This window comes from Crinia signifera, chromosome 2 (genome assembly GCF_055691185.1).
Source record: "Crinia signifera chromosome 2, ASM5569118v1, whole genome shotgun sequence".
NCBI lineage: Eukaryota > Metazoa > Chordata > Amphibia > Anura > Myobatrachidae > Crinia > Crinia signifera.
The window spans coordinates 258,242,811-258,270,657 of NC_139218.1; the positions used below are offsets into that span (position 1 = coordinate 258,242,811).

At 47.3% G+C, this 27,847-nt stretch overlaps 1 protein-coding gene and 1 long non-coding RNA gene across 4 annotated transcripts in view; one reads left to right on the plus strand and one right to left on the minus strand.

Annotated features, from left to right (window-relative positions):
* The window catches only part of GK (glycerol kinase), a 91,831-nt gene extending 66,110 nt beyond the window's left edge, over window positions 1–25,721 (minus strand). Inside the window, exon 1 of one of the 3 annotated variants that reach the window (XM_083174353.1) lies at window positions 25,481–25,721. In XM_083174353.1, coding sequence (XP_083030479.1) covers window positions 25,481–25,558 — 78 coding nt within the window. In that variant the 5' untranslated portion in view covers window positions 25,559–25,721. The remainder of the gene's footprint in view (window positions 1–25,480) is intronic. The other 2 variants (XM_083174354.1, XM_083174355.1) reach the window with 2 other exon arrangements.
* A 63-nt stretch (window positions 25,722–25,784) lies between these two features.
* The window catches only part of LOC146060751 (uncharacterized), a 38,564-nt gene continuing 36,501 nt past the window's right edge, over window positions 25,785–27,847 (plus strand). The window contains exon 1 of the long non-coding RNA XR_014470470.1: window positions 25,785–25,905. This is a non-coding gene — a long non-coding RNA (uncharacterized LOC146060751). The remainder of the gene's footprint in view (window positions 25,906–27,847) is intronic.

The following is a 27,847-nucleotide window of genomic DNA, read 5'->3' on the forward strand; positions in this document are numbered from 1 at the left end:
GAGGCGCTCACTTGACAGGAGGGTTAGGGGTAGCAGCGCTGGCCTGCCACGGAGAAGTCAGCGCAAGGCAGCACGCGATGCCGCCCTGAAACGAAACAAGTAGTCTGATACTGTAAGGCGGCTAGGCAGCTGACAAGCTGCCAAAATTCAAACAGTCGCTACGCTACAAGCGCAGCTTAAGGCAGTCTGACAAGCTGCCAATATTCAAGCTAGAGCGTCTCGTGCTGCCGCCGTGAAAAGTACCAAAGTATTCTTACTTCTAACATACTTGCCTACCTGACCAGAGGGAGAAAATGCTCTGTGAATCCTATTTTTTTTTAGACATAGATGCAGTGTAGACAAGAGTAGTATCTGGTGACATACAAAGCATGACATGGGGATTGTGGTGCTTCAAGGTGCACAGACACAGTGTGTCCCTAGGAACTATTTTGAAATGTTGGCATTTGTGACCTGAGCTGCTGACAGTTTACTTTGGCTGAAATCTTGTGTTGGCCCACTGCATAAAATATGTACTAAAGCGTAAGCATTTGCATATATGCTCCCTAACGAGGCAGCATTCATGTTCGGGCTATTAGAAGCATACTTGCCCACATGACCCTTTACATGAAGGAGAAAATGCTCTGTTCCTGGACTTCCCTGGTAATATATGATTGCCATCACCTGTGGTGAGCTAGGTAATTGAGAAGAATGGTGTCACCACATGTTATGACAATCAAACATTACCAGGGAAGTCAAGGAACAGAGATTCACTTTTCCCACATTTTGGGGAGTATTCAGTGTCAGGGGCATGCAGGGCCGGTGCTAGGCACCGGAGTGCCCCAGGCAGAAGGGGGGGGGATGTGGACGCCCGGCCACCGTGCTGCTCCAGGGGAGGGGAGGGGGGGTTATGGGGAGTGTGATGGCGCCGGCGCACTGCTCAGGGGGTGGGGGGTCCGCGCTGTGCCTGCCATGATGCCTGGGTGGGGGGGCGATGTGGACAATCAGCCACCGTGCTGCTCCTGGGGAGGGGAGGGGGGGTCACGGCTGTCGAGCTAGCCCCTGTCCTGTTCTCGCTTTTCTCGACTGGAGCTCAGCAGTCGGGATTCAATGTCCCGGCCGCCGAGCGGAGAGAAGGGAGCGTGGCCGCGAGCTGAGGCCGTAAATAGTCGAGCTCCGGCCGGGAGCTCGACTATTTCCGGCAGAACGAGCCCGACAGCTTCTGAAGTCGGGCTCGTTCTGCCGAGAACCCCTGTTCAATGCTGTCGGGAGATGGCTGCAGGAGCACGACAGACATTGAATACCCCCTTAATGTTACAGCCTTATTTCCACATATGGCAGCATCCTGTGAAGATGTTTTTCAGTGGTATGAACTGGGAGACAAGTCAGGATAGATAGAAAGATGAATGCAGCAATGTACAGATAAATCCTAGGTAAAACCTGCTCCAGAGCTCCCTAGACCTCAGATTTGGACGACCATTCATATTTAAACAGGACAACAACCAAGATATCAAAGGAGTTGCTTCAAGACAACTCTGAATGTCCTTTGGACGAGTGGCCCAGCCAGAGCCTAGGCTTGAATCCAATTGAACATCTCTGGAACCTGATGGATCGTGGGAGGTGCTACAGAAAGGAATGGGCGCAACTGCCCGAAGATAGGTGTGCCAAGCTTGTGGCATCATATTAAAAAAGATTTGAGGCTGTAATTGCTGCCAAAAGGTGCATCAACAAAGTATTGAACAAAGGCTGTGCTGCTCCTGACCCCAGCGTGCAGCTGCGCACAGCATGACTTGATGTCAGTGGTCACACTGTACAGCTCTGCCACCACACCTCCCTCATCCTCTCATCCCACCGCCGCACTGTTCCTGCTGGCTCCACCTATGCGAATCATGCCGCAGATGGCCAGCCCTGTCTACATCAAACTTTTTGAAACTTTTTTTTTGGGGGGGGGGGGGATAATATAGACTCAAATAGGCCACCAAGATCAATTTGTTTTTTAATTTGTTCTAATTTGACAAGTATGGTTGTTCAGCAATTGCACCAAAGTATCAGATAACATTATAATTAACATTTCCTTATATAGAACTAGCAAATGTTGTTGAGCTTTACAATTTGTGGGGGGGTTTGTCAAAATAAGAATACATAATAACAAAGAGGTTAGATTCTACAGTATGGTGCTCATCTGTGTGGTCAGCCAATGGTTGTTCAAGCATACAGATTGCTGTCAGTAGCCAATCAGTTTGTGTCGGCCAGGAACTTGTAGAAATAAAAAACAAAAAGGGGTTAGGGCGTACAGCTGCATCATTGATTTACTGAGAGATAGTTCTATGAAGATTTTGTTCTGCTTTTCCATGCTTGGTAGTGATAATGACTACTAGTATTTGGTTCCTCAAAGCCTATAGGGAAATTATAATGAAGGGAGCCAAGAGAATGCACCACTGACTAGATCAAAGCCAAATGTTAGTAGACAGACTGTACACTGCACAATTATTGATAACAAACCAATTTACTATGAATAGAAATACACATTTTAAAAATACATGTGATTTTAATCAAAAACTTTCAATCTCTACTGGCTGGCTGCTTCCCCTGAAGGATATAACATTTGTATTTCTTATTTATTTTGTTAATTGCATGCTAACATTTACATACACCTCCTCATAACCTCAAATCACAGGCAGGATATTTCTTCACTTAGGAACAGGATACCTGACGTAACAAGTTGAATGACTACAGCATTATGCAAACACCCAACTCAAATTAAGAGGCCATTGAGAAATATTAAAGTGCTATTCCAAAACTACCATTAAAAAGGTACATACAATCTTTGTGGCGCCTACATCGGGGCTAGAGAGGCAGCCACAGAAAAGGTACGGGCCGCCACTCTTTCTAAACTAAGATCTGAGCAAACAATGCATATTATTATGTAGGTCATTACACCACTTGTTCAGTCAATATGATGCACACACCTGTGCTAACAGTTAATCCCCATGGGGGTAGAATATATTTTTATAATAAGAGACACAAAGCAAGTCTGACTAAATGTATTATTGACCTTATAAAATCCTGCCCTTAAAGCCACCAAGAAAATTGGATTTTGAAATAAAAACCGATATTTTATAAATACACCATTGTGGTGAAAAAATCCCTACTCATGCTCCTTTGATTGTGGGCAGGTTCAGGAGCCAAATACCTAAAATGAATCTACACAATAAAAGTTCATAATATATGTAAACATCATATACAAATACCATAACTATTAGTAAAGGCAACAAAATAACTGATTTACAGTACAGTCAGTGTCATCATTTTGATTGAATTGAATGCTCCCTGGGGCACTAGAACATACATCAAGTTGGCACTAGCAGACTAGCTATTACTTTGTTTACAATGACACATCTATTATGTACAATAGGACTATGATGCTTACAGCTACATTACAAGGCATATGACACATGAAAGCAGTGCTCTATGGCCACCTGCAAACTTTTAAAGGGCACGTTCCAACATCCAAATTTGCAGGAGGTAAGGGTTCTCCTCATTGACCTCATGTGTGGCCTGCAACTCCATTTTTCTTGTCAAAGTATTGAAGTAAGCAGATGACAAAGATTAATCCAACCTTTGTTATGATAAACATTACTACTCCGATATTTTTTATTGCAAGCCAAGAGCTGAAAACGTATTTCAACTCTTTTATGGCATTTTCATCTCTACACAAGGTGGCAATTAGCTATAACCTTGACCCCTGCAGATGAAACCGATATAAAACCTTATCTCACTGTCAAAGTTCATCTGACAATTAGAGAGAGAAAAAAAAACGACAGAAATATGTTCACCTAATTGCTATGCATTCTCAGGCTGTATTAACCAACCATTACGTTATGAAAGATATTCAATACTGTGCAAAGACAAGAAAAAAGTTTCTCTAATTAATAGGATACGAATACTATTATTATTATTATTATAATAATGTTATTTATAAGACGCCACAGGTGTTTTGCAGTGCTGTACAGGAAAAATGAACGCCACAATTTAATACACATTACAGCTTTAATATAAGTAGCAAAGACTTGATCAATGTGCTACTAGGGGCTGGTGGCCAAAGATGGAGATGACTATGTGGACGAAGATGGTCGCTGAGTGTTTGAGTATAGGAGAGCTGTGAGTGAAATGTGAAGAGAAGAGGGCTTTGACAAGGGATGCGGTCATCTATTAGAATGAACTTAGGTCTACAGTCATTAGGTCTACCCCACTAGGTCGACTGGCAGGAAGGTCGACCTGACTTAAGGTCGACATGGACCAAGGTCGACATGACTTAAGGTCGAATTTGCATAAAGGTCGACATGAGGAAGGTCGACTGGTCATAAGGTCGACATGGATTTTTCACTGTTTTTTCAGCCGACATGTGCCGACAGGCGGTATTTCATGCCCTACCATCCACTAGGGCGTGGTGGGAGAATAAAATAGTGTGCCGAGCGCAGCGAGGCACCGTGCCCGAAGCATGGCGAGCGAAGCGAGCGATGCGAGGGTCCGATTCTCATTGCCAACTGTGTCCATGTTGACTGTGTCGACATTCGGATCAAAAAACAGTGAAAAACCCATGTCGACCTTATGACCAGTCGACCTTCCTCATGTCGACCTTTATGCAAATTCGACCTTAAGTCATGTCGACCTTGGCCCATGTCGACCTTAAGTCAGGTCGACCTTCCTGCCAGTCGACCTAGTGGGGTAGACCTAATGACTGTAGACCTAAATGCAGTCTGACGAATGATCCCATTCCTTTGACAACAGGAGGGAAGAGGGCCCTGCTCGGAGGAGCTTACAATCTAGTAGGAAGGGGGAGACAGACAGATTACATGAGGTGCAAGCAGGCAGAGATGGTCAAGGCGTGTGGACAAGCCTCAGGACTAAGTTATGCAGTGGAAGGGTACTCTTTGATGTATAGTGGAGTTCACAGTGCCCCTACCATTGAAACTAGTTTACACATTTCAGTACTTGTTTCCTAGCACAGCGCCCATCGCATATCGTACTTAGTGGTGTGCGATGCGATATTCCTATTAAATTAACAGGAGTGCTTGTTCTATGAAATATCGCATAGCATTGCATGACACCCTGATGGGTGCTTACAATGTTAAATGCACCCCCATTGTCAACGCTAACCCGAAGCGTGGCGAGCGCAGCCTCCGACCTTTTCATACCCCCACTATCCACATCGGTGTGGAGTTGATGTTACCGAGCCCCGCGGAATAAGAGTCCGAAGCGTGGCGAGCACAGTGAGCCCCACGAGGGGACGCGTAATACATGTAAAGTAATCGTGTTCATTCGCCACACTATGTAAAATCAACTCCACGCCGACATGGATAGTGGGGGTATGAAAAGGTCGGAGGACGCGTACCGCCGCTGCTCGCCACGCTTCGGGTTGGCGTTTATAGTGGGGGTGGCGTTGACAATAGGGGTGCATTTAACATTGTAAGCACCCATCAGGGTGCTTGTACAATTAAAAATCGAATCGCATCACATGCCGCTATATTGCAGTAAACAAAATATGAAATGCGACAAAAGCACATTCATGGTGATGTTAATACAAATAGAGCTGGAACACATAGGTGTCTAAACCAGAAAGCATAGATACAGAAAATGTATTCCAATAGGGACAAAACGAACTGGGTAGTTACAGACACTCCTGTTTGAGTTCGGAGCCACAATGAAAATGGTGTAAGTCTTAGGACAATATCACTCTATTGCAAATGGGTAAAACCATGTGCATTGTAGATGGGGAAAATGTAATATGTGTAAAGAGTTGCAGGGCCAACACACGTAGCAACACAGCTGAGCATTCTGAGTGATGCTAGATCACTCAGAACACTCGGCACACAGGGATGTGCCAGCAGTGCACTGTGTGCTGAGCGATCTGAAAAGGTCAGTGTTCTCCACTGAGAACACTGGCCCTGACCCCTGTAAATAACTAGATTTATCCAGCATGCTGGATATTAATCACTGGGGCGATAGCGGTGGCACAGATCCGCTACACACAGCGATGTACAGTAGGGACATGTGTAGGCACCATTACATTTTGGAGAGTTATTTTGTTTCTATACAGTGTAAATACTGGCTGCTTTATTTTTACACTGCAATTTAGATTTCAGTTTGAACTCTCTCTGCACATGTTAAATTTGCCCCACCTGCAGTGCACATGGTTTTGTGCATCTGAGAACGATTTTGCAATCAAGTCTGAATTAGGCACATTACTAGATGACTACAGGAGAATAGAAATGAGGAAAAGCAACCGGGATTGGAGGTCCCATTTTGACAGGAGCTTAGCATCCACTTCAATAGAAAAGATGGTGTATATGAGCTTTTGCAGGAAACTCAGAGATAGATGAGTAGAGAGCAGAAGTACCAGTATGGAACATGCTTTGCTTGAAGAACATAAATTCAGGTAAATCTGGATACAGCTAATACTTCACAGAATGCCAGCAATTCTCTTCATCTCTGGAAATGAACTAACAAGTCCACTGGCTTCTTATGATGAGAGGAAACCATTTTTTGTAGGAACTTATGTAGTAAGGATGATGAAACCCACTACAGAAAAGAAATAGCGAGACTGGTAGCCTGGAGTGAGGGAAACAACTTAGTGTTAAATGAGGGAAAAACCAAAGAATTAGTGATTGATTTCAGGAGAAAGCTAGTGGTGCCGAAGAAACCAGGGTGTATAAACGAGGCAGATGTAGAAATTATGGAGTCAGTCAAGTTTCTGGGACTTCAGGTCTCAGCAAATTTGTCATGGTCTGGCAATGCTCTCACTCAAATAAAAAAATCCCAACAGCGTCTCTTTTTTCTGAGGCGTTTAAAAGCGGCCGGTGTGAGCAAGCCCACCATGACAAACTTCTATAGATGTTCGATAGAAAGTATTCTGACCTTTGGCATTATCGTCTGGTTCGGCAATGGCACGGTTAGGGAACGCTCAAAATTAGAACGCATTGTAAAGGCCGCAGGCAAAATCATAGGAGTGCAACTGCCAACCATACTGGAGCTCTATAATTCTAGAATTTTAAAGCGTACCAAAAATATATTAGCCGATTCCAGTCACCCGTTTTTTAGTTCATTCGAGAAATTACCTTCGCTAAAAAGGTTCAGAACCATGAGGGCACGTACAAGCCGTTTGCACAATAGTTTCCTTCCATCAGCAGTGCGTATGTTGAATGCTTGAAGTGATGTTTGTTTTTATGTATCCCTTATGTATTTTTCTTACCGTTTTTTATATGTATTATGCGGATATTGCTTTTACTGTACTGGTATTTATATAACCCACAATTTCGTCTGCAGAGAGAGAGTTTTCTCCCGCTGCTGATGACAATAAAATTGACTTGACGTAGTCTCCTGATGATAATTAGTCAGCTTCCCAATGTCAGACACATCAACTCCAAAATATTTAAAAGAAGCCTTCCTCTAAAAATCTATAAGGAAAGCACTTTAAGCATTTGATGCCAGGTGAGGGGAGCTCAAGTCTATGGGTCAATCCCAAGATCAGAGGGTGTCTGTAAGGCACCAAAAGGTGGGTTGTTCAGGAGGGTAGAATGTAACCCCCCCCCCCCTTACCCCTCTGCATTTGTGCAACAGGGGGTACCATTAGAAGGGACAGAGTAGAGTGAAAAGTGGACAGGAGGCAGAAGCGCATATTCAACTTCACCTCCACTCATGTTACACAAGAAGGCTAAGGGTAAAAAACCGAGCCCCAACGGTGACAGTAGACATGGTTGTCACTGAGGTATAGTGTGCCATCAAATATGAGTCAATTAGGGGAAAGGCAATAAAGGAAACAAGGCTGTGCCAGTAACACCAGCTGACACATTGATGCAAATATCTGCAGCATTTATACATCATTTCCAGGACAGGTTCTGTAAGCAGGACCAATGGACTTAGGGGCCGATTCGGTAAGCTGTGAGGAGAGTCCCAGAGAGCCCGCCCTGCCGCCACATCGAAAATCTGCCCCCCCCCCCCCCCCTGCATGTCAGCGGAAACTGAGCTTTATTTGCGAGTGCAAGGACAAAGACAGAGTGAGCCACTCGCCCCTGGCACACCTTGTCCAGCCCGCATTCACATGGGAATGCCCATGAAATGCTGAGCATTCCCATGAATGGTTTGGTGACTATGCAAGGTACTGAAGCCATTAACACAGGGACCCAGCACATAAGCTATTATGCTCAGTATAAAAACATTGAGCCCCGTTGCGAATTCGCTGGGGACCACATGAACTAGGATGACCCCCTTAGGCTTGAGTATAATGCAGAGACAGCTCACTTAAAAGACAGAACAGCCAGACAGCCCACAGTAAATACTGTAGACGCAGGTAGGCTATAACAGAAGTAGGCAAACAGGGGGATGACACAAACCTTCTGAAGGGGTCTCCAAGGGTTGCCACTAAGAGCCTGATGCTTTTACTTCCAGAGGTGAGCAGGGAGCAGAGGGGAGAGAGAGTACTGGGGACCAGGTCATAGACACAACCTTGCCACATGCTGGCCCCCTCACCACCATCAGTGCCTCTCATTGTACTTCCACTCTGCCATTTGATATGTCAGCGTAATTACACCTCAACGCCTTGGGTTCTTATGGCTTATCTCCCACCGTGCAACCTTCAAAGTGCACCCACCATGGCTGCCTCACCTGGGGTGAGATGCAGCAAGCATTGCTAAAAGCTTACAATGCAACACTTGGAAGATTATCCAAAATGCCTACACCAAACCTTGCAATTATGCCTATTGTATTCTCTGGGTTTTATTGTTCTTAATTATTTCTGTGTAGTTTTGAACTTGCTGTAATTCTAAATCTTCTGCATAATGTATCATGCTGTAAAGTGCTCTATAAAAAAATTATTATTATAAACATGGGACTGGATATCTACTGCTGTCTGTACAGTATATTAGAATATGTTTTTATAAACTGAACAATTGTTTTTGAAAGGGGTGTGTAGTCGCACACCTGACTAATAATGCAGTTTATCTGACACACCCAAACATAAAAAGAGGAATCTGGAAGACTGGTATCTTGGATAAAGCTATTCCTCCTAAAGGTCTCATTATTTCTAATTAATATAATTTACAGGTCAACACCCTTTTTAAAAAATATATAAAAATTCACCAATTAATACACTTTCAGGCTAACACACTGGTTGATAATCTGTATTAATTACGGATTGTGAATATCACACTAAACAACATGAATGAGTTAAACCCTTTACACCAGTTTAGACAAAACAAAGCGGATTAATGGGAAAGATATAACACTGTACGCTTATATATTAATTAGCCTGGGGAAGGAGCTTGAAGGAAGATACTGTAGAAGAGTTCAATCTCTAATAGTGCACCATGGCAATTGTAATTCTCAAAGCTTCAGCCACAGTCGGGGTGGGGTTTACAGGTATATGTGTTATGTCTACAGATGTTTACTTATTCATTGATGTTAAAACTTGGGTTTTACACCCACCACTACCTATGGTAACTGCTTTTCAGAGGACGCTACACTTTCCCCTCTTTTTCTTTCAATCCCCCCCCCCCCATTTCTACGCTTTCTTACTCAGTTCAGTTCTCCCCATCTCCTCTTCCTCCCTTGCATAGCAGTGTGGGTACTTCCTCGTCTTCACGGCCATCGCTTACGCCAGTTACATTAGCCGCTACGTGAATCGAGATTGTCCCCTCACAGGCTTGCTTCGCTCACCACAACTTTGCGAAAGGTAACCTTCTCTCTTTGGGGAGGAGGGTGTTGCCAGTTCACTAGGGGAGATAAGAAACTGTGGCCAGGAATTGAGTGCAAACTGCATTGAGAGGGATAAGCCTCCAATCCACTCACAACTTGACTTGCACTAGGCTCACAACTTGTTATACTATGTAAGTGGACAGTGCACCTTAGTAATTACTAGCTTATTTTTTTATTCTTTAATTTGTACAGAATTGATGACATATGGGAGGGATTATAAAATAAAGACACTCCATTCATTTTTCAATAATATATGCTTTATGGAAGAACAGGTAAACGGCATCCAAGGCAAAATCCTTAATTACACCCTTAACTGGTGCGGGTCTTTGGCAAAATATTTAAAAACTAGAGACCTGTGCTATTAACCTTTGCTAAACAAAGGAGTAGATGATTGAAAGGTTTGTGTCCATCACCCATTGCTGAACAATCAGGGTAAAGGGCAGCAATGTTTAACTATTACAACACAGTAACACAGTCCAGCCAGATGATATGGAAACCAATGAACAATTTGTCTGGCTCTTTGGGTAAAAGAAAAATAAATAAGTAATCCAATGCCTTAAAATAATGTGATAGCTGGCCAGCTAAGTGAAGTATGTTTTACGGGCTATGATTATTCTCTGCTTCATTAAAAGGCTACTTGACTTTTAGAACAGCAACCTACACACTTTGCTTACTGAAGTAAAGTCACTGGCTATATTATAAATTGACCATCTACTAAAAATCAACGATCATGGACAGCAGGTGTTTAACAACAAAATCTATACTCAAACACACACATATAATATAATTTATATACATATAATTTTAATATAATTTTACAGCAGAACTCTAAATTATCACTAAGTGATCACTAGAGACAGGATTATATGCATTTGCATTCGCATATTTTGCCCAGTCTCACTTCTTATTGCATATTTGACCTAAAATCTAGTGATGGTGCATATTTTAGGACCCACCACCTTTCCACCCACGAATCACAGCACTGATTTGCCCTCCTGCTGGTCAGATAGTGGTAGAGTGTGCAGGCCGGGCCAATATGTGCGCAGTGTGGGGGACATTGCTCTAGGCTGCCAATCTATTTTAATAAAAGTCAGTCGGGGTGGGTTATGCCACAAAGCTCCTGAACCTTTACCTGCCCCTGGCCTGGGACTTTGCGCCAAGAGAGAGACTTCTGTAGTAGAGGAGTTGGACGGAAGGATTGTGACATCACGCGGCGCGGAGGAAACTCCGGGTCACAGTGAGCATATGGCGCAGGGAGAAAGCCTTCCACTGCGCCGCTTTCACATGCTAAATGTAACATGACATTTGATCCATCTGCGCTGGAGATGAGGGTCTGTGCAGTTGATAACAAAAGAGCCTAGGACGCTGCAGTCTGCTGTAGCAGCCTGGAAGAAAAAAAAATCCTGTGTACACATCAGCAGGTGCTGTGGGCCTATTTTTTAGGTTTATTTGAAAGTAATAGGATGCTGATTTTTAAATAAATAAGTTAAAAATTACTTTTTTTTTATTATTTAATGTAGCATATTTTAACACTTTTCATGCATATTTTAAATATTTTTCATGCATATTTGCATGCATATTTCAAGCTTTTTATATTGCATATAATCCTGTCTCTAGTGATCACTGACTCCCGATCACAATGTCCAGGTGATTGCCGTGGGACAGTTCCATGCCGTGTGATTGTAAGTGTGACAAGAAGCAAAAATGCATAAGCCTAATCACCATATAAAGGCTGACGGTGAAAATATACCAGCTTAGTTATAACCACAATCTCTTGTGCTAGCTACCCCTCTGTACATGGTACAGCAAAACAAACAACATTTTCTATCTATCTATCTTGCGATTAGAAGGTTAGGCCTTTCCAAAACTTGCCACCCCAATGTTGTTATTCTCTTTGCTTAGTGATGTCACAGATCACCTGCCAAACAGACCACACCATGATCACTCTCACACAATATGGGGCCCATTTATCAAGGAATGCATTTACAATGTGATCTGGGTGGAATATATCATCCCCACACACAGGGACAGGGCTCAGAAAGGAGCATGTCTCTGCGATGTGCTGAGACGGGGACCAGGAGGTCTGCCTGACACCCCCCCACCAACTGCACTGTCCAGTGTGGTCCGTAGCCCATTGGGTACAATGGGCTACCGTCCTCTCAGAATGTCCGTTCTGAGAGCAGATACAAGGGACAATTCACTTGTTGACCTGCAGCATAATAAAGTGTGCACATGGCCCATACAGTAGCCCCAAACTCACTGTTTATTTTTTTGCCTCATGGGATTGCGTACAAAAATGTGCCAGTGCGCGGCAAGATAAAAAGTCATTGATTTTACACCCTGCTTGCATCTAATTGAATACACCCCAAAGAGTTGACAAATAGAACTTAAACCAACTGCATACTGTAATGTAGCAAACGTAGGAATTTTAGAGGGGGGTTTCCAAATGTGATCCAAAATCTCCCTCTCTGCAGGGCGTTGAAGTAAGTACGAGAGTCTGGGGGAGTGTTAAGAGTCCCAAAAATTGGTCTTTTTATACATTGGATTCTGTATGGAATACAGTATTGATATTTAATAGTACAGATGGTCTATAGCCGTGTTTCCTAAACTGTGTGCCTTGGCACCCTGGGGTGCCTCGGGACACTTACAGGGGTGCAATGGCTTGGTGGATCAGGACCAATTTGTATTATTTATGTTCAATGTAACTGACAAACCAGTGATGGTGGCTGCAATCAGGTGTACAAACAGAAGCAAATCTGGTCCCTCGCCACAAAACGGACCCTAAGGATGACAGATAAAAATAATCTACTTAATTTTATTGTTTTTCGAAGTTGTTTTTTTGGCCTAGGGGTGCCCTGGAAAACTGATACTACTTTAGGATGCCGAGATTCAAAAAAAGTTTAGGAACGACTGGTCTATAGTATTGGCTCTTTTAAACATTTACATAAGATAAGTGGTCAGGACAGAACCTGTACTGTACTTTCTTTTTTTTTTTTCCATCAATAAATTTTTATTGGTACAGAATTTTTTTATGGGGTACAGAAGAGAAGGGGGAAGGGACTTTCAAAAAGAAAAAAAAAAAGAAAGAAGGGGGGGGGAGGGAGGGAGGAGGGGAACATGGATAGCAAACAGAAGCAATTGGGGTACAGATTGGTAAATAACCCATAACACGTCACTGCGCAGAGTGACCAGTAAGGCAACATCGGCATAAACAGTGTAAAGCTTGAAGGAATACCATATACCAGCAGACAATAGTTATCTAATGAACAGTATTGATTTAGCGTTTCGATTCAATGGTCTTCACAGCATTATGGGGTGGAGAGGGCTGAGCTTAGGCATTAAGCCTGAGGAGTGGAGGCGTCTGGAGATTCAGTTTGACTGAACTGTGGTAATCCTAAGGAGGCCCCGGAGGCGAGAAGTTTGGCACCTTCCCCGTCTGTGATGTACTTGAACCAAGGAGACCAACGGGGGTGGGGAGGGGGTGGGTTGGGTGAGAGAGGTAGGGTATTGGTTTCCATATGGTAGTGATGGTTGGTTTTCAGGCTAACCTTAAGAAGAGATGGGGGGGAGGGTTGTTTCCATTGCTGAGCCAAGTTAGCACGTGCTGCAATGAGGATATGCCCGAGGACATATGTCTTCTGTGTTGGGACATCTTGGGGGTATATGTGGAACAAGGCGATTCTAGGGGAGGGGGAGACATCAATCTGGAGAACTGTGGAGATCAAATTGAAGACTCCCTCCCAGTACTCCTGGAGTTTTGGACAGGACCAGAAGATGTGGAATATGGTGCCTACAGAGCCACACTGTCTCCAGCACTGGTTAGAGCACGAAGGCCAGAAGGTGTGAAGGCGGTCAGGGGTTAAGTATAGTCTGTTAATAAGTTTGATATGCATCTCAGTGTGGTTCAGGCATCTGGACATCGTGTAGGCGGCTAGGAATATCGAACGCCACTGGGCAGGGGACAGAGGACCACCCAAGTCCGCCTCCCATTTTCTATGGGCTGAGGTCTTGGTAAAGACAGCGGGGGTCACCAAGGCCTGGTACCAAAATGAGATGTCCCCTTTGGAGTGCACCATGTTAGGTCTAGTGAGGACTGTCTGGGAGAGGGCATTTGGGGGGGAGTAATCGTGGAAGTGCGTTCTCCACCAATGTGCAAGTTGCATGTAATGGTAGAGTTCCGATTTGGGGAGTGAATACTGATGTTGGAGGGAGGAGAAAGGGATCAGGGAGTGGGCATCCAGGGCGTCGCCCAGGGAGGCAATCCCGCATGTCCTCCATGTCGTCAGTTGGAGGTTGGGAATTAATTTTGCTACTGAAGTGATAGGCAGGGTAGCGATGAGGGAGTTTGGAGGAGGGAGCTTAGTTGTAAGTTGGTCCCATGCATAGAGGGATGCTTTAGTGGATGGGAGTAGGTTCGGAAGGGAGGGTCTAACGTGTTTCGGAATTTTGAGGAGGTCAGGGAGAGGGATCTGGGGGGAGTAGGTCTGTTCAATGGACACCCATGCTCTAGGGGCGCTAAGCTCATTGTAGTGCTTAATTGGAGCCAGCAGGCATGCCGAGTGGTAATGAAAGAGATCGGGGAGATCTAATCCTCCGAAGGCCCTGGGAATCGACATCTTTGAGCGGGCCATCGCAGGGGCTTTCTTAGCCCAGACATATTTTGTTAGAATAGTGGTGGCTAGTTGTAGAGACTTTTTAGGGAAAACATAGGGGATGGTGCGGAACAAGTACATTAGTTTGGGGAGTAGCGACATTTTAAAAGCTGCCATACGTCCTAACCAGGAGATTTCATACGATAGCCAGGATTTGGAGAGGGCGGCAAGGGAAGCCAGGAGGGGGGATAGGTTTGCGTCGAAAACATTTGCCATGAGGGGTGTAATATGGATGCCTAGATATTTAATCGAGTGAGTTTGCCAGTTGTATTTATATGTGTTTTTCAATACAGGTAGAGAGTTGGTGATATTAATCGGGAGAGCGTCAGTTTTGGTGGTATTGAGCTTATAGTATGAGGCAGCACTGTAAGAGGACAGTATTGAATGGAGATGAGGAAGGGTAGTTATAGGGTTGGTCACAAAAAGGAGTACATCATCAGCAAATAGGCTAAGTTTGTTGTTGATATGGCCCGTGCGCAAGCCAGGAATATTTGAGTTATGTCGAATGGAAATAGCTAGGGGTTCTATGGAAAGAACAAAAATTAACGGGGAAAGGGGACAGCCCTGTCTGGTACCGTTAGTTATTGTAAACGGGTTAGATACAAAACCATTAGTGAACACCCGGGCCGACGGGGAGCCATACAGCGACAGGATCGAGGTGAGAATTCGCCCACTAAAGCCAAACCGTGACAACACCTCCTCCATATATTTCCAGTTCAGTCTATCAAAGGCTTTTTCAGCATCTAATGATAAAAGGAGGAGGTCCTGCCCCACCGAGAGAGAGTCGACCAGGTCAAACACTCGTCTGGTGTTGTCTGAGGCCTGTCGGCCAGGGACAAACCCCGTCTGGTCCGGGTGCACCAGCTGGGGTAGGAATTGATTGATACGGATCGCCATTAGTTTGGCGAATAGCTTAATGTCGGTGTTTAATAGTGCAATAGGTCGATAGTTCTGGCAGAAGGCTGGGCTTTTTCCTGGCTTTGGGATGGTAACTATGCGGGCTTCCAGGAGCTCTGGGGCGGCCTGACCCGTGGAGGACATGTCGTTAAAAAGATTTGTTAGGTAGGGGGATAGAAGGTCTTTGAATGTGATGTAGAACTCAGAGATAAACCCGTCGGGGCCGGGCGCTTTATTGCGGGGCAGGGACTTGATGGCCGCCTGGACCTCTGAGTCCGTCCATGGGGCATTTAGGGAATCCAATTGTGCCGGAGTAAGGGAGGGAAACTGCAAACCATGGAGAAACTCAGAGATGGTGTCGTTGGAGGGTTGTGGCGTGGAGGGATCTGAGGATAGGTTATAAAGTTTGGAGTAATACTCTGCAAATTGGTTGGCTATGTCTTTGGGGTTACTAAACTTCACTTTGCTGGGAGAGATGATGCATTTAATTCTATTCCTGGCTTGTTGGGCCCGTAGTTTACGGGCGAGCATTCTACCTGATCTATTGCTGGAGAGATAAAACTTATGACGTAGTCTATTTAGGGCAGCCTGAGTGCGTGCCATTAGGAGTTTTTGAAGTTGGCCTCGAACTTCGGCCAACTCCTTTTTCAGGAGGGCGGTCGGGGCTGTTTTATTTTGGGTCTCAAGAGCGAACAACTTAGATTCTAGGGACTTCTGGGTTGCAGTGGCTCTCCGTTTGAGAGTAGCTCCCGCCTGTATGGCCGCTCCCCTAGTGACTGCTTTAAAGGCACACCAGTGAGTGGCCACAGAGGTGTCTTGTGGCGCGTTATTGGACATGTAAGAATGGATTGATTTTAGGATGGTGTCTTTGGCTGAGGGGTCTGTTAGTAGGTGTGGGAAAAGTCGCCAAGGTCTGGGGGGGATTTTGGATGGTTGGAAATCCCATTGCCACATCACTGGGGCATGGTCGGACCAGGTGATTGGAAGGACATCAACGCTTGTGGTGTGTTGAAGGGCCCATTTATCACAGAGGATAAAATCGATCCTGGAGTAGGTATTATGTACGGGGGAATAAAAGGTGTATTCACGTCCCGAGGGGTAGGTGGTCCTCCAAGTGTCATATAGGTCGAATTCTATCAGAAGGTTGCGAAATGCGAGGGACGCATTAGTGGAAGAGGATTGGTGGCCAGAAGGACGTCGGGACTTGTCTAACAGGGGGTCTAGAGTCAAATTAAAGTCGCCTAATAATATCAGGGAGCCCTTAGCCGAATTTTTGATCCGGGAAAACAATTTACGCAGAAAGGGGATCTGGTTAGAGTTAGGAGCGTAAATGCAAACGATTGTGGTCAGCCTGTCTTCGAGGAGGCCTGTCAGCAACAGGTACCTACCATTTTTGTCTGATATCTGGGAATGAAGGACAAAGGAGGTGTTTTTGCTAAACAGGACCGCCACCCCATTACGCTTCGCTGGTCCATTGGCATAGAAGGCTACAGGGTAGTTGGAATCTCTGAAGATAGGGGGATTGGAAGCGGCAAAGTGTGTTTCTTGGAGCGCGACCACCTCTGCCCTTTGTTTGTGGAAGAATGAAAGGGCCAGTCTGCGCTTATTGGGAGAGTTCAGTCCCTTGACATTTAGCGTTAGGAATTTAGGCATTCGAAAGGTTTAAGGGGGGTGGTAGGGAACCAGCCAGTGACTGCGTGGGGGGCATACTGTCCTGGGGGTGCGGTGGTGACGGTTTGTGCCATCCAAGTTAGGGGGGGGAGGGGGCAGGGAGGAGGGGGGGGAGGAGGGGGCAGAGAGGAAGGGAGGGAGAAGGAGAAAGGGACAGAAAAAACAAAAGGGTCCTGTATATTGGACCCGCATGACTACTGCAGGAGGGAGGAACGAGGGGGAACTCGTGCAGTAGTTTGTAGAGGTGCGGGGGAAGGTGGCCTGGCTCTCGACAATGGGGGGGGAGAGCAGGGCCGCCACTTACGTATGCATAACTAGGAAGGAAGGCATAGTGGGAGGGAGTCTAGCATACTATTTAAATGTTAAACAAAAGGAGAAAAAATGCAAACATACCATATATTAGATTTGAATAAACCTAGAAAAGAACCCAGCAGCAGATTGTATGAGACTAACCTGCCTCAAAAGTTACCAAACATATAAAATAAACAAAACAATAACACACAGGTAACTAGTGGCAGCAACAATATAACTAGTGGACTGACGTCCAACGTCCTGCTTTGCTATATAAACAATGGGGAGAATACTTATCACAAAGTCCTCATCCCAGTGGAGAGAGAAGCAGGAGGAACGGCTGTAATGTCCACGAAGCTTCAAATATCAACAGGTGTGAAGAGTAATTGGTGTTCAGGTATCGGTCCATTCCTGACGCAGGGACTGCGGGCGTCTCGTTTCTTGGGGGTCTTTGACCGATATGTCCCATTCAAGTAGGAGTTTGATCCCTGCATCCAGGGAAGATATATTGTAGGTAGCGTCGTCATGGTATATTATCAATTTGACTGGGAACCCCCAGCGGTACCGGATATCGTTGGAGCGTAGGGCCGAGGTGATGGGGGCAAATGCTCTCCTGTTGGCCAAGGTTGCGGGGGAATAGTTGGAGTCCACCCAATACATCCGTGTTCTTTCGTTCGCGGGCCGCTCTTAGTAGCTTCTCCTTCACTGTGAAGAAGTGGACTCTGAGGAGGGTATCTCTGGGTAGGTCGGCCGAGACCGTCTTCGGTCTGGGGAGGCGGTGGATGCGGTCAATCAGCAGGTCTTTGGGATCAGAGGCGGGGAGGAGTTTACGGAACAGGGAAACGGCATATCCTTCAAGCTCAGAGTTGGCAACTGAGTCGGGAATGCCTCTGATTTTTACGTTGTTACGTCTGGACCGATCCTCTAAATCCGCCAGCTTAGACTTGAACTGGGTGATCTCCTGTTGCTGTAAGTCATAGGAGGATATGAGGTCATTGTGGGACGCAACTAGTTCCTCCATTTTCCGCTCTAGGTGGTCTGTTCTGTCACCAATTGCCACCAGCTCAGTCTTGACCTCCCGTATGGCGAGCTTGAGGTCCTTGGCTATCTCTGCCTGGAACGCAGAGAAAACCTGGCATAGCGATTTCACTGTTACCGGTTCATTCGAGGTAGCATCAATACCCGCCACTGCAGATGTGGGAGCCGGCTCTTCGATTACTCCTAGGGGAGAGGGCATCTGTTTCGGAGGGCTGTTATGGGGTACCGGGATCTGGGAGGATCTTCTGGAGGACATGGATATCCTCACCGGCCCAACGGCCTTGACTTTCTTAGAGGGCATATTAGCGACACCGGTGCGGTGAAACGGGGGAGAGATGAGGGGTGGTACCGAGGGGGGGTCTCAACTCCAAGTTACAATAGCATAGTGGTAGCTAGACTTTAGACGTTAGAAAGTGGCAGCCATGCCAGCAGGGCATTCACATTTAGGCAGGTAGAGTGGAAGCTTTCACAGTGCCCTCACACTCGCTGGGGGTGATGTTACCAATACAGGCGTATGGTTGGGTGGGCAGGGGACCCGCCAGGTATTCAGAGTCAAGATGTGGCTTTGGAGGTGGTTCCAAAATTTGCGGGCAGGTATGGGACAGTGCGGGTCCACACTGCCAGACCAGCTGAGCAGAGTAGAGGGACGTCGAGTACAGGCCCCTGGGCTCGGGCCTGGTGGTTCAGCGGAAGTGCCTGATGGGGATGCTGGAGGCGGGGGAGGATTTATACAGGGGGCTATGAGGGAAGCAGGGATGTTGGCTGTGATGGGAGCCCTGGATCAGGATGTAAAATGGCGGCCACAGGTGGATTAAGGGCTCATCCAAGGACCCACCTCGTTCAGGGAGCTGTGGGTGAGGGTGTTGAATCTCCCCCAGGGGGGTACTCACTTTAGAGAGGGGGGTCCACAGAGTCCTGGCCGTGTATGGGGTCGGGGCAGTCAGCAAGACACAGCCCGCCTCTCCTAGGCACAGTGTCAGCGCTGCCTGCTGTTCTCCCTTCTGGGAGTGCTGCGGGCGTCCGTTCGAGCCCAAGTGAGCCCAGGTGATGAATCCGGGGGCTGATGAGGGTGAGGGGTGCCTCCTCAAGCGATTTCCGTCCCCCCTCGCGTTCCGGGAGGTAGGGGAACCACGAGTCCGTCGCGCCTCCAAAATTGAGGCCCCGGCTCCGGGCGCCGGACCAGGCCGCAACCCGCAGAAGCGTTTAGAAACGCTTCCCGGCTCCGCAGCAAGGACCCGGCGTGACCGGAGGCGATGGGGCAGCTAGCGGTGTCGGCTGGAGGGGATGGGGTCCCGCGAAAAGCTGCTTTTAGGCAGCAAACGGTGCCGGGCAGTGGGAGCGCTTCTGAGGCACGTCTGCTCCGTTGCGTGCCAGGCCACGCCCCCTGTACTGTACTTTCTAAGGTCACAATCTCCCACTTTATGGAAAGGCTCCGGTCTCTTCCTCCTGGCAGCTACTCTCTGGTCCATTGTGAGGTTTGAGTAATCAGATCCACACATACAGTAAATGTGGTAGAAGCTGGTACACTAGGCATGTGTAGCAGCTCTGCTCTGTCCCTTACACTGCATTATTTGGTGGCAGCTCTATTGATCATATTATACACCAGTGCAATTGTGGTCATAATTTAAAGGCACTTGCCAAGATTAGGGGGCTTTCCAGGCAACCAGAACCCTCCTGCATTTGCCTATGCACCCACGGTAATCATGTGTAGTGTGCCCAACACGGTCGCCTAATGTGGTACCTTTTATTGGTGGAACAGTCAACGCTTGGAAGTTATTATCCAAAAGGTCTGCACCAAACCCTGCAATTATGCGTTTGCCTATGCCAGTGGTTCCCAACCCTGGTCCTCAATTACCTCAAACAGTGCATGTTTTCCATTTCTCCAGACAGAATCACAGGCAAAATAATTAGCTCCACCTGTGGGTCTTTTAAAATGTGACTGAATAATGAGTGCACCTGCCGGGTGACCTGGAAAACGTGCACTGTTGGGGGTACTTGAGGACCAGGGTTGGGAACCACTGGCCTATGCTGTATATACTGAATAGAGAGCTCTGCTAGCAAACGAATGCCATTACAAATAATTGTGTAGTCACACATAATATTTCCATCAAGTCTATATGAACGAGAATTTAAAAAAAAATGTGTTTTTAAGTCGCTTGACCTACTACCACCAGGGCCGTAACTAGGGGGGGGCTGGGGGGTCACGCGCACCGGGCGCTGGAGGTGAGGGGCGCTGTGAGGTCCGGTGACAGGTGTGTGGACGCTGTAGCGGCATGTTACTTTGACTCCGTCCATCTCCTACTAGCGCGGCTGCAGGAAGCGCTGATGACTTCGAAAAGACTTGCCGGAGGCTGATTGGCTGAATTCAGCCAATCAGCGTCCGGCAAGTCTTTTTGAAGTCATCAGCGCTTCCCGCCGCAGCGCTAGTAGGAGACGGACGAAGTCAAAGTAAGATGCGGCTACACCATTCTTGCCTCACATGCTGCGGCTTCAACGGAGGAGAGGAGGCTGAGAAGCCCGGAGAGCCACACCCAGCTGTCCGCTGCCGCCCCACGTGACCCAGCCCGGACAGCAGCAGCATGGCCATGGGATGAGGAGGAGAAGGGCAGCAGCCGTGGCGGTGAGAGGACTGTGCGGGGAGGGGGGCGTCTCCGGCGCCAGGGACAAGGCGTCATTTGGTCCGGTCCCCCCTGTCAGCTGCTAACTAAGCAGCGGGGAATAAACGCTGTGCGCATGCGCACAGCGTCTATTCCCGCAGCCAGGGGGCTGGGGGCATGGCTAGAGGCTCACAGAGCCTCTGGGTCATGCCCCCATAGCGGCAAAATGGGGGCGTGGCCTCGCGGGAGAGCAGCTATTATAGGCCACGCCCCCAAATTAGGCCACCCCCCCCGAAAATGTCGGCGCGCAGCAGCAGCATCACTAGGGGGGGCCAAAAGACTGCCTTGCCCCGGGCGCCGGAAACCCTAGTTTCGGCCCTGCTACCACTAAGGTAAGTAGCAATGCATTATTACTTCACCAAACCCCTGAAGCCTGGGGTGGGGCGGGGGTGTGCCACAGTTATATTTCCCTGTTTTCTGTATTTACTATCATAACTGGCCCAGTCAAAAAGTGGTGCTAGTACATTTAGAAGGCGGGGGTTGTAGAATGTTAAGCAGGTGGACATAAAAAATAAAAAATACACTGTCATGTTTATTGCAGCTTCTGACTAGTCTATCCACTCAGCTACTTTACAGTAGGATGAGGGAAGGCATCAGTGTTGGCTGATATCGCTGGCAATATGGTCACTGGTGACCATATTGCCAGTGATGGGAGCGTCGGGTGCGCGCTCCCGTTTTCAGCCCCGTTATAATTGCTGGTCGCAGGAGCTTGGCAGAGGCTTCTTTTCATCAGCGACCATCTCTGGTCGCCGATGAAAAGGAGACATTGAGCGATATATCGCCCCGTGTGTACGCACCTTTATAGAGCGCAGGCTGCAGAAATAGGGCTACGCCCAGTTTTCCATCTCAATCTAACCCGCACACCCTGCTCCACGGCAATCCAGTAATGGGCACAGGGTGCTTCCAGTTTATGTTCTAGCATAGGGGGTGGGGGACCACAGAGATATCAGTGCATGGTGCCCCAAGACTTCTGTTGCTGGCCCTGTGCGCAGCAGGGACATGCAGTCAGGGGAGGCAGTGCTTTCCCTGTCATTCTGTTTCAAAATAATACAAAGAATATACCTATGACACATATTCTGTGTCATAAGTATTTTCTTTAGATTATTTTACTACATTTAATTATTTAACCTAGTTTGGGAGGCACCGATAAGCGTGCCTCCCACAAAGATTGGCAAGGGGAAGAAGGCTAAGCTGTTGGCTAAAAAAAGGCCATTAAAAATAATGCCAAAAGCGGCACTTCTAGAAGTGCCTAATTGACAGGGGCTGCTGTGATTGGACAGCAGATCCAGCTGCTGTCCAATCACAGCAGCCCCTGTCATTTAAGCGTGGCAGTGTCACTTCTGTTCCCCCTTCCCCTGCGCCCTGGCTCCCGGTTCCCTGCCGCACGATGTGTCCCTCTCCCCTGCCTGGTAAGTACAACTTTATGAAGGGGGACAAAGGTGGCGGCGGGGAATGGCGCTGGTGTCATCGGCGGCCAGGTGCGGGATGAGGGGTTGGCGGGGAGGACGGAGATGGCGGCGGGGAAAGTTTGCTGGCCGGCTGCTGGAAGGGGGGCAGCAGGTATCGGCTGCAGCCATTCACGAGGGCCGGGAGGGGGGGGGTGCGGTGATGGCTGTGACAGTGCCTCTCCATTCACAGCCACCACCGCACGTCACTGGTGCACAGGGTGTCTCAAGGGTTAACGATCGAGATGCATGCACATATCCATGCAATTCTAATAGAAGTGCCTAGGTGGAGACCAGGGGGAGGTCAGTGTCAGGGGTGTGGGTGGCAGGGACTGCATCGCAAAATGCCATTTTACTGACACCAGCAACCATATATTGTTTGACATTTTGAACAACCATAGGATTGAGAGCACCATGGCGAATTAAAGCTGCAGCCAGTGAACATCTCAATGGAAAGCCCATCAGCTGCAGCATTGTTATTTTCCTATAATGATGTGACAAAAGTTGCAGCTGCCACTGCTTACACTCACTGAATCAGGCCCAAAGTTACTGATTTTCATGTTAAACATTTCATCTGTCAATTTAGCAAAATACTGTACTATGCATAGAACACACAATGAAATTACATTTGAACAGTTATGACACAGACCTGTGTTTGACCTAGGGATGGTCATTGCCCATCAATGGTTATGGCAGTGGGTTTTACTGCTACTGTATCTCACTGGTGCCAGGACACGTAACCTAGCTCCACCCTCTGATGTGAGCCATAAAACTCGTATTCGTAATAAAGCAGGGATAATATTCCGCAGGCGAAACCATTGATGGTTCCCTGTACAATGTTTCATACCACTGAGATTAACCATCAATGGTAACATCAAGGGCATAACTACCAGAGGCGCAGTGAGTGCAGCTGCTATGGTCCCATCTTCCCTGTCAAAGTAGCATGTGCGATACAAACTTCTGCTATGTGGCCTACAAATATCTATCTAGTTACCCCACTGGGTGATATCAATAGTTAATCCACCGATGGATATCCCAAGGTGACCCAGATATTCACTACTCCTGTATCCTTTATATACTGCAATTATGTTATTTTGTGCTAGTAGGTTAAAAATAAATAGATAAAAAGTGAAGACAAAAAGGAATATCCAACAAAGTGGAATGAAAGTGGTTTATGTTGGGAGATTGGAAAAAATGTAATAAAAATGGTTTACTAATGAGGTCACATAATTTTGACCTCATTAGTAAACCATTGCTGCCTCACATCACCCCATAGAATTTCTTCTAACTTCTCCCATCATCTGAAATGCCCGACCATGCTCAGATCTTCATCCTGATTCTCTTTTACATGTGCCCTAAAAAAAAATAAAAAAAACCCACTTACCTCTTCATTCAAACCCATTTTGCCTCACACAGTAGTGTGCCTTAACCAGTAGCAGCTCTTACCCTTGCGGAAGAGGGGGGCTGCCGTGCTCCCCACTGTTGGTCCCATGCATGGGGCCAGCGCATGCGCAGTAATTTCATACAAACTGTGCATGCTCTGGCCCAAGCCTCCATGGGCTGCCTTTGCAACAGCCCCTGGAGGCTTAATCAGGTTCCTGAGTCAGGCGCATGCGCAGAACCCGTTTTGGGGGCTGCCCCACATTTCAACACAGAGAGGCATCCCGGGGGGGGGGCCTTCCAATGGGACTGCCTCGAGTGACTGGCAGGTCAGACTTCCAATAGGAAGTCACTGCCAGTCACATTGAAGCCAGAGCAGTCTCAGACTGCTTCTAGCTTCATAGGCAGATTTTACCTGGGGAGGCTGCAGCCCATAGGTAAAAACCGCCACTGGCCTTAACGCTTATGCTGGTTTCAAACTGCCAGATATATTGGCAGTTCAAGTGACCGGCTGATATATTGTGGGTGCATCAGCGGGTGCGTACCAGTAATATATCTGAATAACGTTGTTCACAGGCATATCACATTGGCGCTGTAGCACAGCTGACAGCCATTAGATCAGCACATTGAGCAAAGTGTGTATCAGTACACTTGTTGCAGGGGCTGATGTCACAGCTGGGCGGGCCAATATAAATGTCGTCCAGCAGCATGACAGGGACTGACATATCAAACAATGATTGGTAAGTGTGTAAACTTACCTTGATTGGTCAAGGTGTGCCTAATTGCCAGTGGTATTCAGGCGCAAACATACCTCGCTCAGTTTAATCGCCCAGTGTGTCCTTACATACACTGTAAACAAGTCCCTGAACCTCACAGGTCATGGAGCTGCGATGTACAGTCCACGTAAAAACATTCAAAATCGGGTTGGCTGTAAAAAAATAAAAACATTGCTTCCACAGCATCAGTGGGTTACCACACTTGCATCCCAATCAGTGCAGAGAAAAAGGCTTTTTAATTGAATAGCCTTTCCCTGCACCATGGGGATTTTAGCCACCATAATCCCCTGCAGCTACATATCCCAATAGTGTCTGCCAATAAACCATATAGAATGCAAGCAAGGTTCTATTTACTTTTCTGCACAATGCTGATCCTACAGTAATTAGGTCATAGTGTATGTTTACATATCTGTAACATTTGATTGTATTGTTTGTTCTTACACATACTGTATTATGTACATTATTAAATCCTTGTTACACAAACTAATAATATATGCAATAACAGAAGACTAGATACTGTCATTACACATTTCTCATCTCAGTCTCATATTATTAGCAAGCGTTCACTGAAGCATTCAACAACTAAAGTAAATATAATTACATAGAAGTTCCATTCCATGAACCTGCCCTTTAATATCCCCAGTATGTCTGACCAACCACACTGGGCACACCTACAAGCCAGTCGCACAATAGGCTGCATGCCACCCCCAAGTAGAAACTGGGCATTGCAGATGCGATAGCTAGGACCGGTCGCGCTGGGCACCGGGGCACCCCTGGCAGGACTCGGGCACACACCAGGGCACCCCTGGCAGGACTCGGGCACACACCAGGCTGTCACAGAGAGGTTCCCCTGGGATGGGATCCACAGAGCAGAATGAAGACACACACAAACACACTAATGTCACACATGACAATGAATGCCGGCAGCTGCCGGAACTGATTACCAGAAAGCGGGTAGATCCTGTGCCCTGATCGATTGCCCCCACTAAAGGTCCTAGGACGAGCCTGTTGGAGGCGGCCATGCTGCTTGCTGTGTGACCCGGTATGACTGCTCAGCCTCTGCCCGCACTACCGCACGCTGCCCGGCTCACACATAGCCATGCCACACAACCGTGACGTCACGGGGCGCTGACCCGGCACAGCCAATCAGGTTGCGGGGGTGTGCGAGCGCCCACGTCATTGATCTTCCTGCTGCTGCTCGTCACGGGGGCTTTTTCCAATCAGTACGCGCTGCTGTGTGTCTGGCGACGTCACGACCGTACTGGCGCGAGGGCTGAGGGAGAGGGTGACCTGAGCCCATAGCTTCTCGTCCTGCTGACATGCCTGCTGCTGCCTTGCTGCCTGTGTGTTCCTCCTTGGTATCACTCATGTGAGAGGCATTGTGACCCCCACCAGTACTGGCATCCCGCCCTGCAGCACTCGTGCTTTGGCCGGGGCTTTAATGTCACACATGAAGGTCATACTACACTGGTCAGACCAGTTCCAGATCAGATACAACCGCACATGCTTCATACCTCCCAACGATGACACAGGAGTGACACAATGCTCTGTTTCTGGACTTCCCTTACTGTATGATTGCCATCACCTGTTGTGAACATGTTAATTTATAAGAAAGGTGTTTCACACAGGTATCAGTATTGCAAGTAAGGGGGTACGGCGTGGTACGGAGTACCTGTAAGAAATATGTTGCAGGTACCACTTACCCCCTGACCCACTGTCAATGCTATTTTTATGTTAAGTCTAAATATAATGCATCCGCAGCCTGCCCACCCAGCATTATGATTGGTGCTGTATGCAGCTACCGGCTACTGCTGATTTAGCCTGTCACACTGACAGGCATCAGCAGCGCCGACAGCATGAAGAACAGGCTCCACAATTGTAAGCACAAGCTGCCCGGCTCTCCCCAAGCAAGAGCCAACACCCCCCCCCCCCCAGTCATTCCCTGTCTCCTGATGTCACGCCACTATTGTCATTTAGCCACTCCTCTAGCTTTGTGACCACGCCCCCTCATGACACATGGCCACGCCCATTTTTGGTGGAGGCTATCAGTACCACCAAGAACAAAATTCTACTTGCACCACTGCAGGTGATGGTAATATGCATTAAAAGAGAAGTCCCGGAACAGCATTGTGTCACTCCATGAGAGGGTCATGTTGGGAAGTATGATGCTTGGGTTGGTGGCATGTAGGTGTGAGTATTATTTTTATTGATTCATTTTATAATAGCCAATTTAATGGATTAATAAAAAAGCCATTAACTAATATTTTGGTACTTACTTGTGTAGTTTCACTTCGGCATGGAAATCGCATCGCATACGATCGTGCGATGTGATGGCACTTGTGTAGTTACAAGTTGCCTCTGCCCGCGGATCGCAACGCACGCAAATCGCATGCGTTAGAATGCGATTAAGCACACCCCCACTATACACTTCACCCCGAAGCGTGGCGAGCGCAGCGGTACGCATCCTCCCAACCTGTTCATACCCCAACTATCCACGTCAGCGTGGAGTTGATTTTATAAAGTGAGCCCGAAGCGTGGCGAGCGGACAATGAAAACTAGCCCGAAGCGTGGCGAGGGGACGCGGATTACTTGACGTGTATTCTGCACGCTTCGGGGCAGGGCAGGGCAACTTGAAACTACACAAGTACCATTGCATTGCACGATCGCATGTGATGCAATTTCCTTGCCGCAGTAAAACTACACAAGTACCTACGTTTTTTATTAGGTATACATATTTACTAAGTAGGACGGTTTGCAGGGGCAGTATCTGCGGGTATGGGTCATAAGGTTGACAACACTAAGGTCGACATGCATTGGGTCGAGCACTGTAGGTCGACATGCAACAAGGTCGACACACCTGAAGGTGGACATGGGCTTACGTCGGCAGGTCATTAGGTTGGCACAGGCTAGGTCGACAGTCTAAAGGTCAACATGAGTTTTTCACGGTTGACATGGACACCTGCTTTGGGCACGGTGCCTCACTACGCTCGGCGCACTATTTTATTGTCCCACCACACCCTAGGGAATGATAGGGCATGAAATACTGCCTGTTGGCACATGTCGGCTAACAAAACCTGGAAAAACCCCATGTAAACCTTTTGACTGTCGACCTAGCCCATGTCGACCTAATGCATGTGTCCACCTAAGCCCGTGTCGACAATGATGCATGTCGACCTTCAGTGGTCAACCCAAAGCATGTCGGCCTTCTCCTTGTTGACCTAGTGACCATATCCCATATCTGCATGTCCTATCCATTTGCACATTATCCAAGATGGAATATGATACAGAAACATGGATTTGTTGCAGTAACT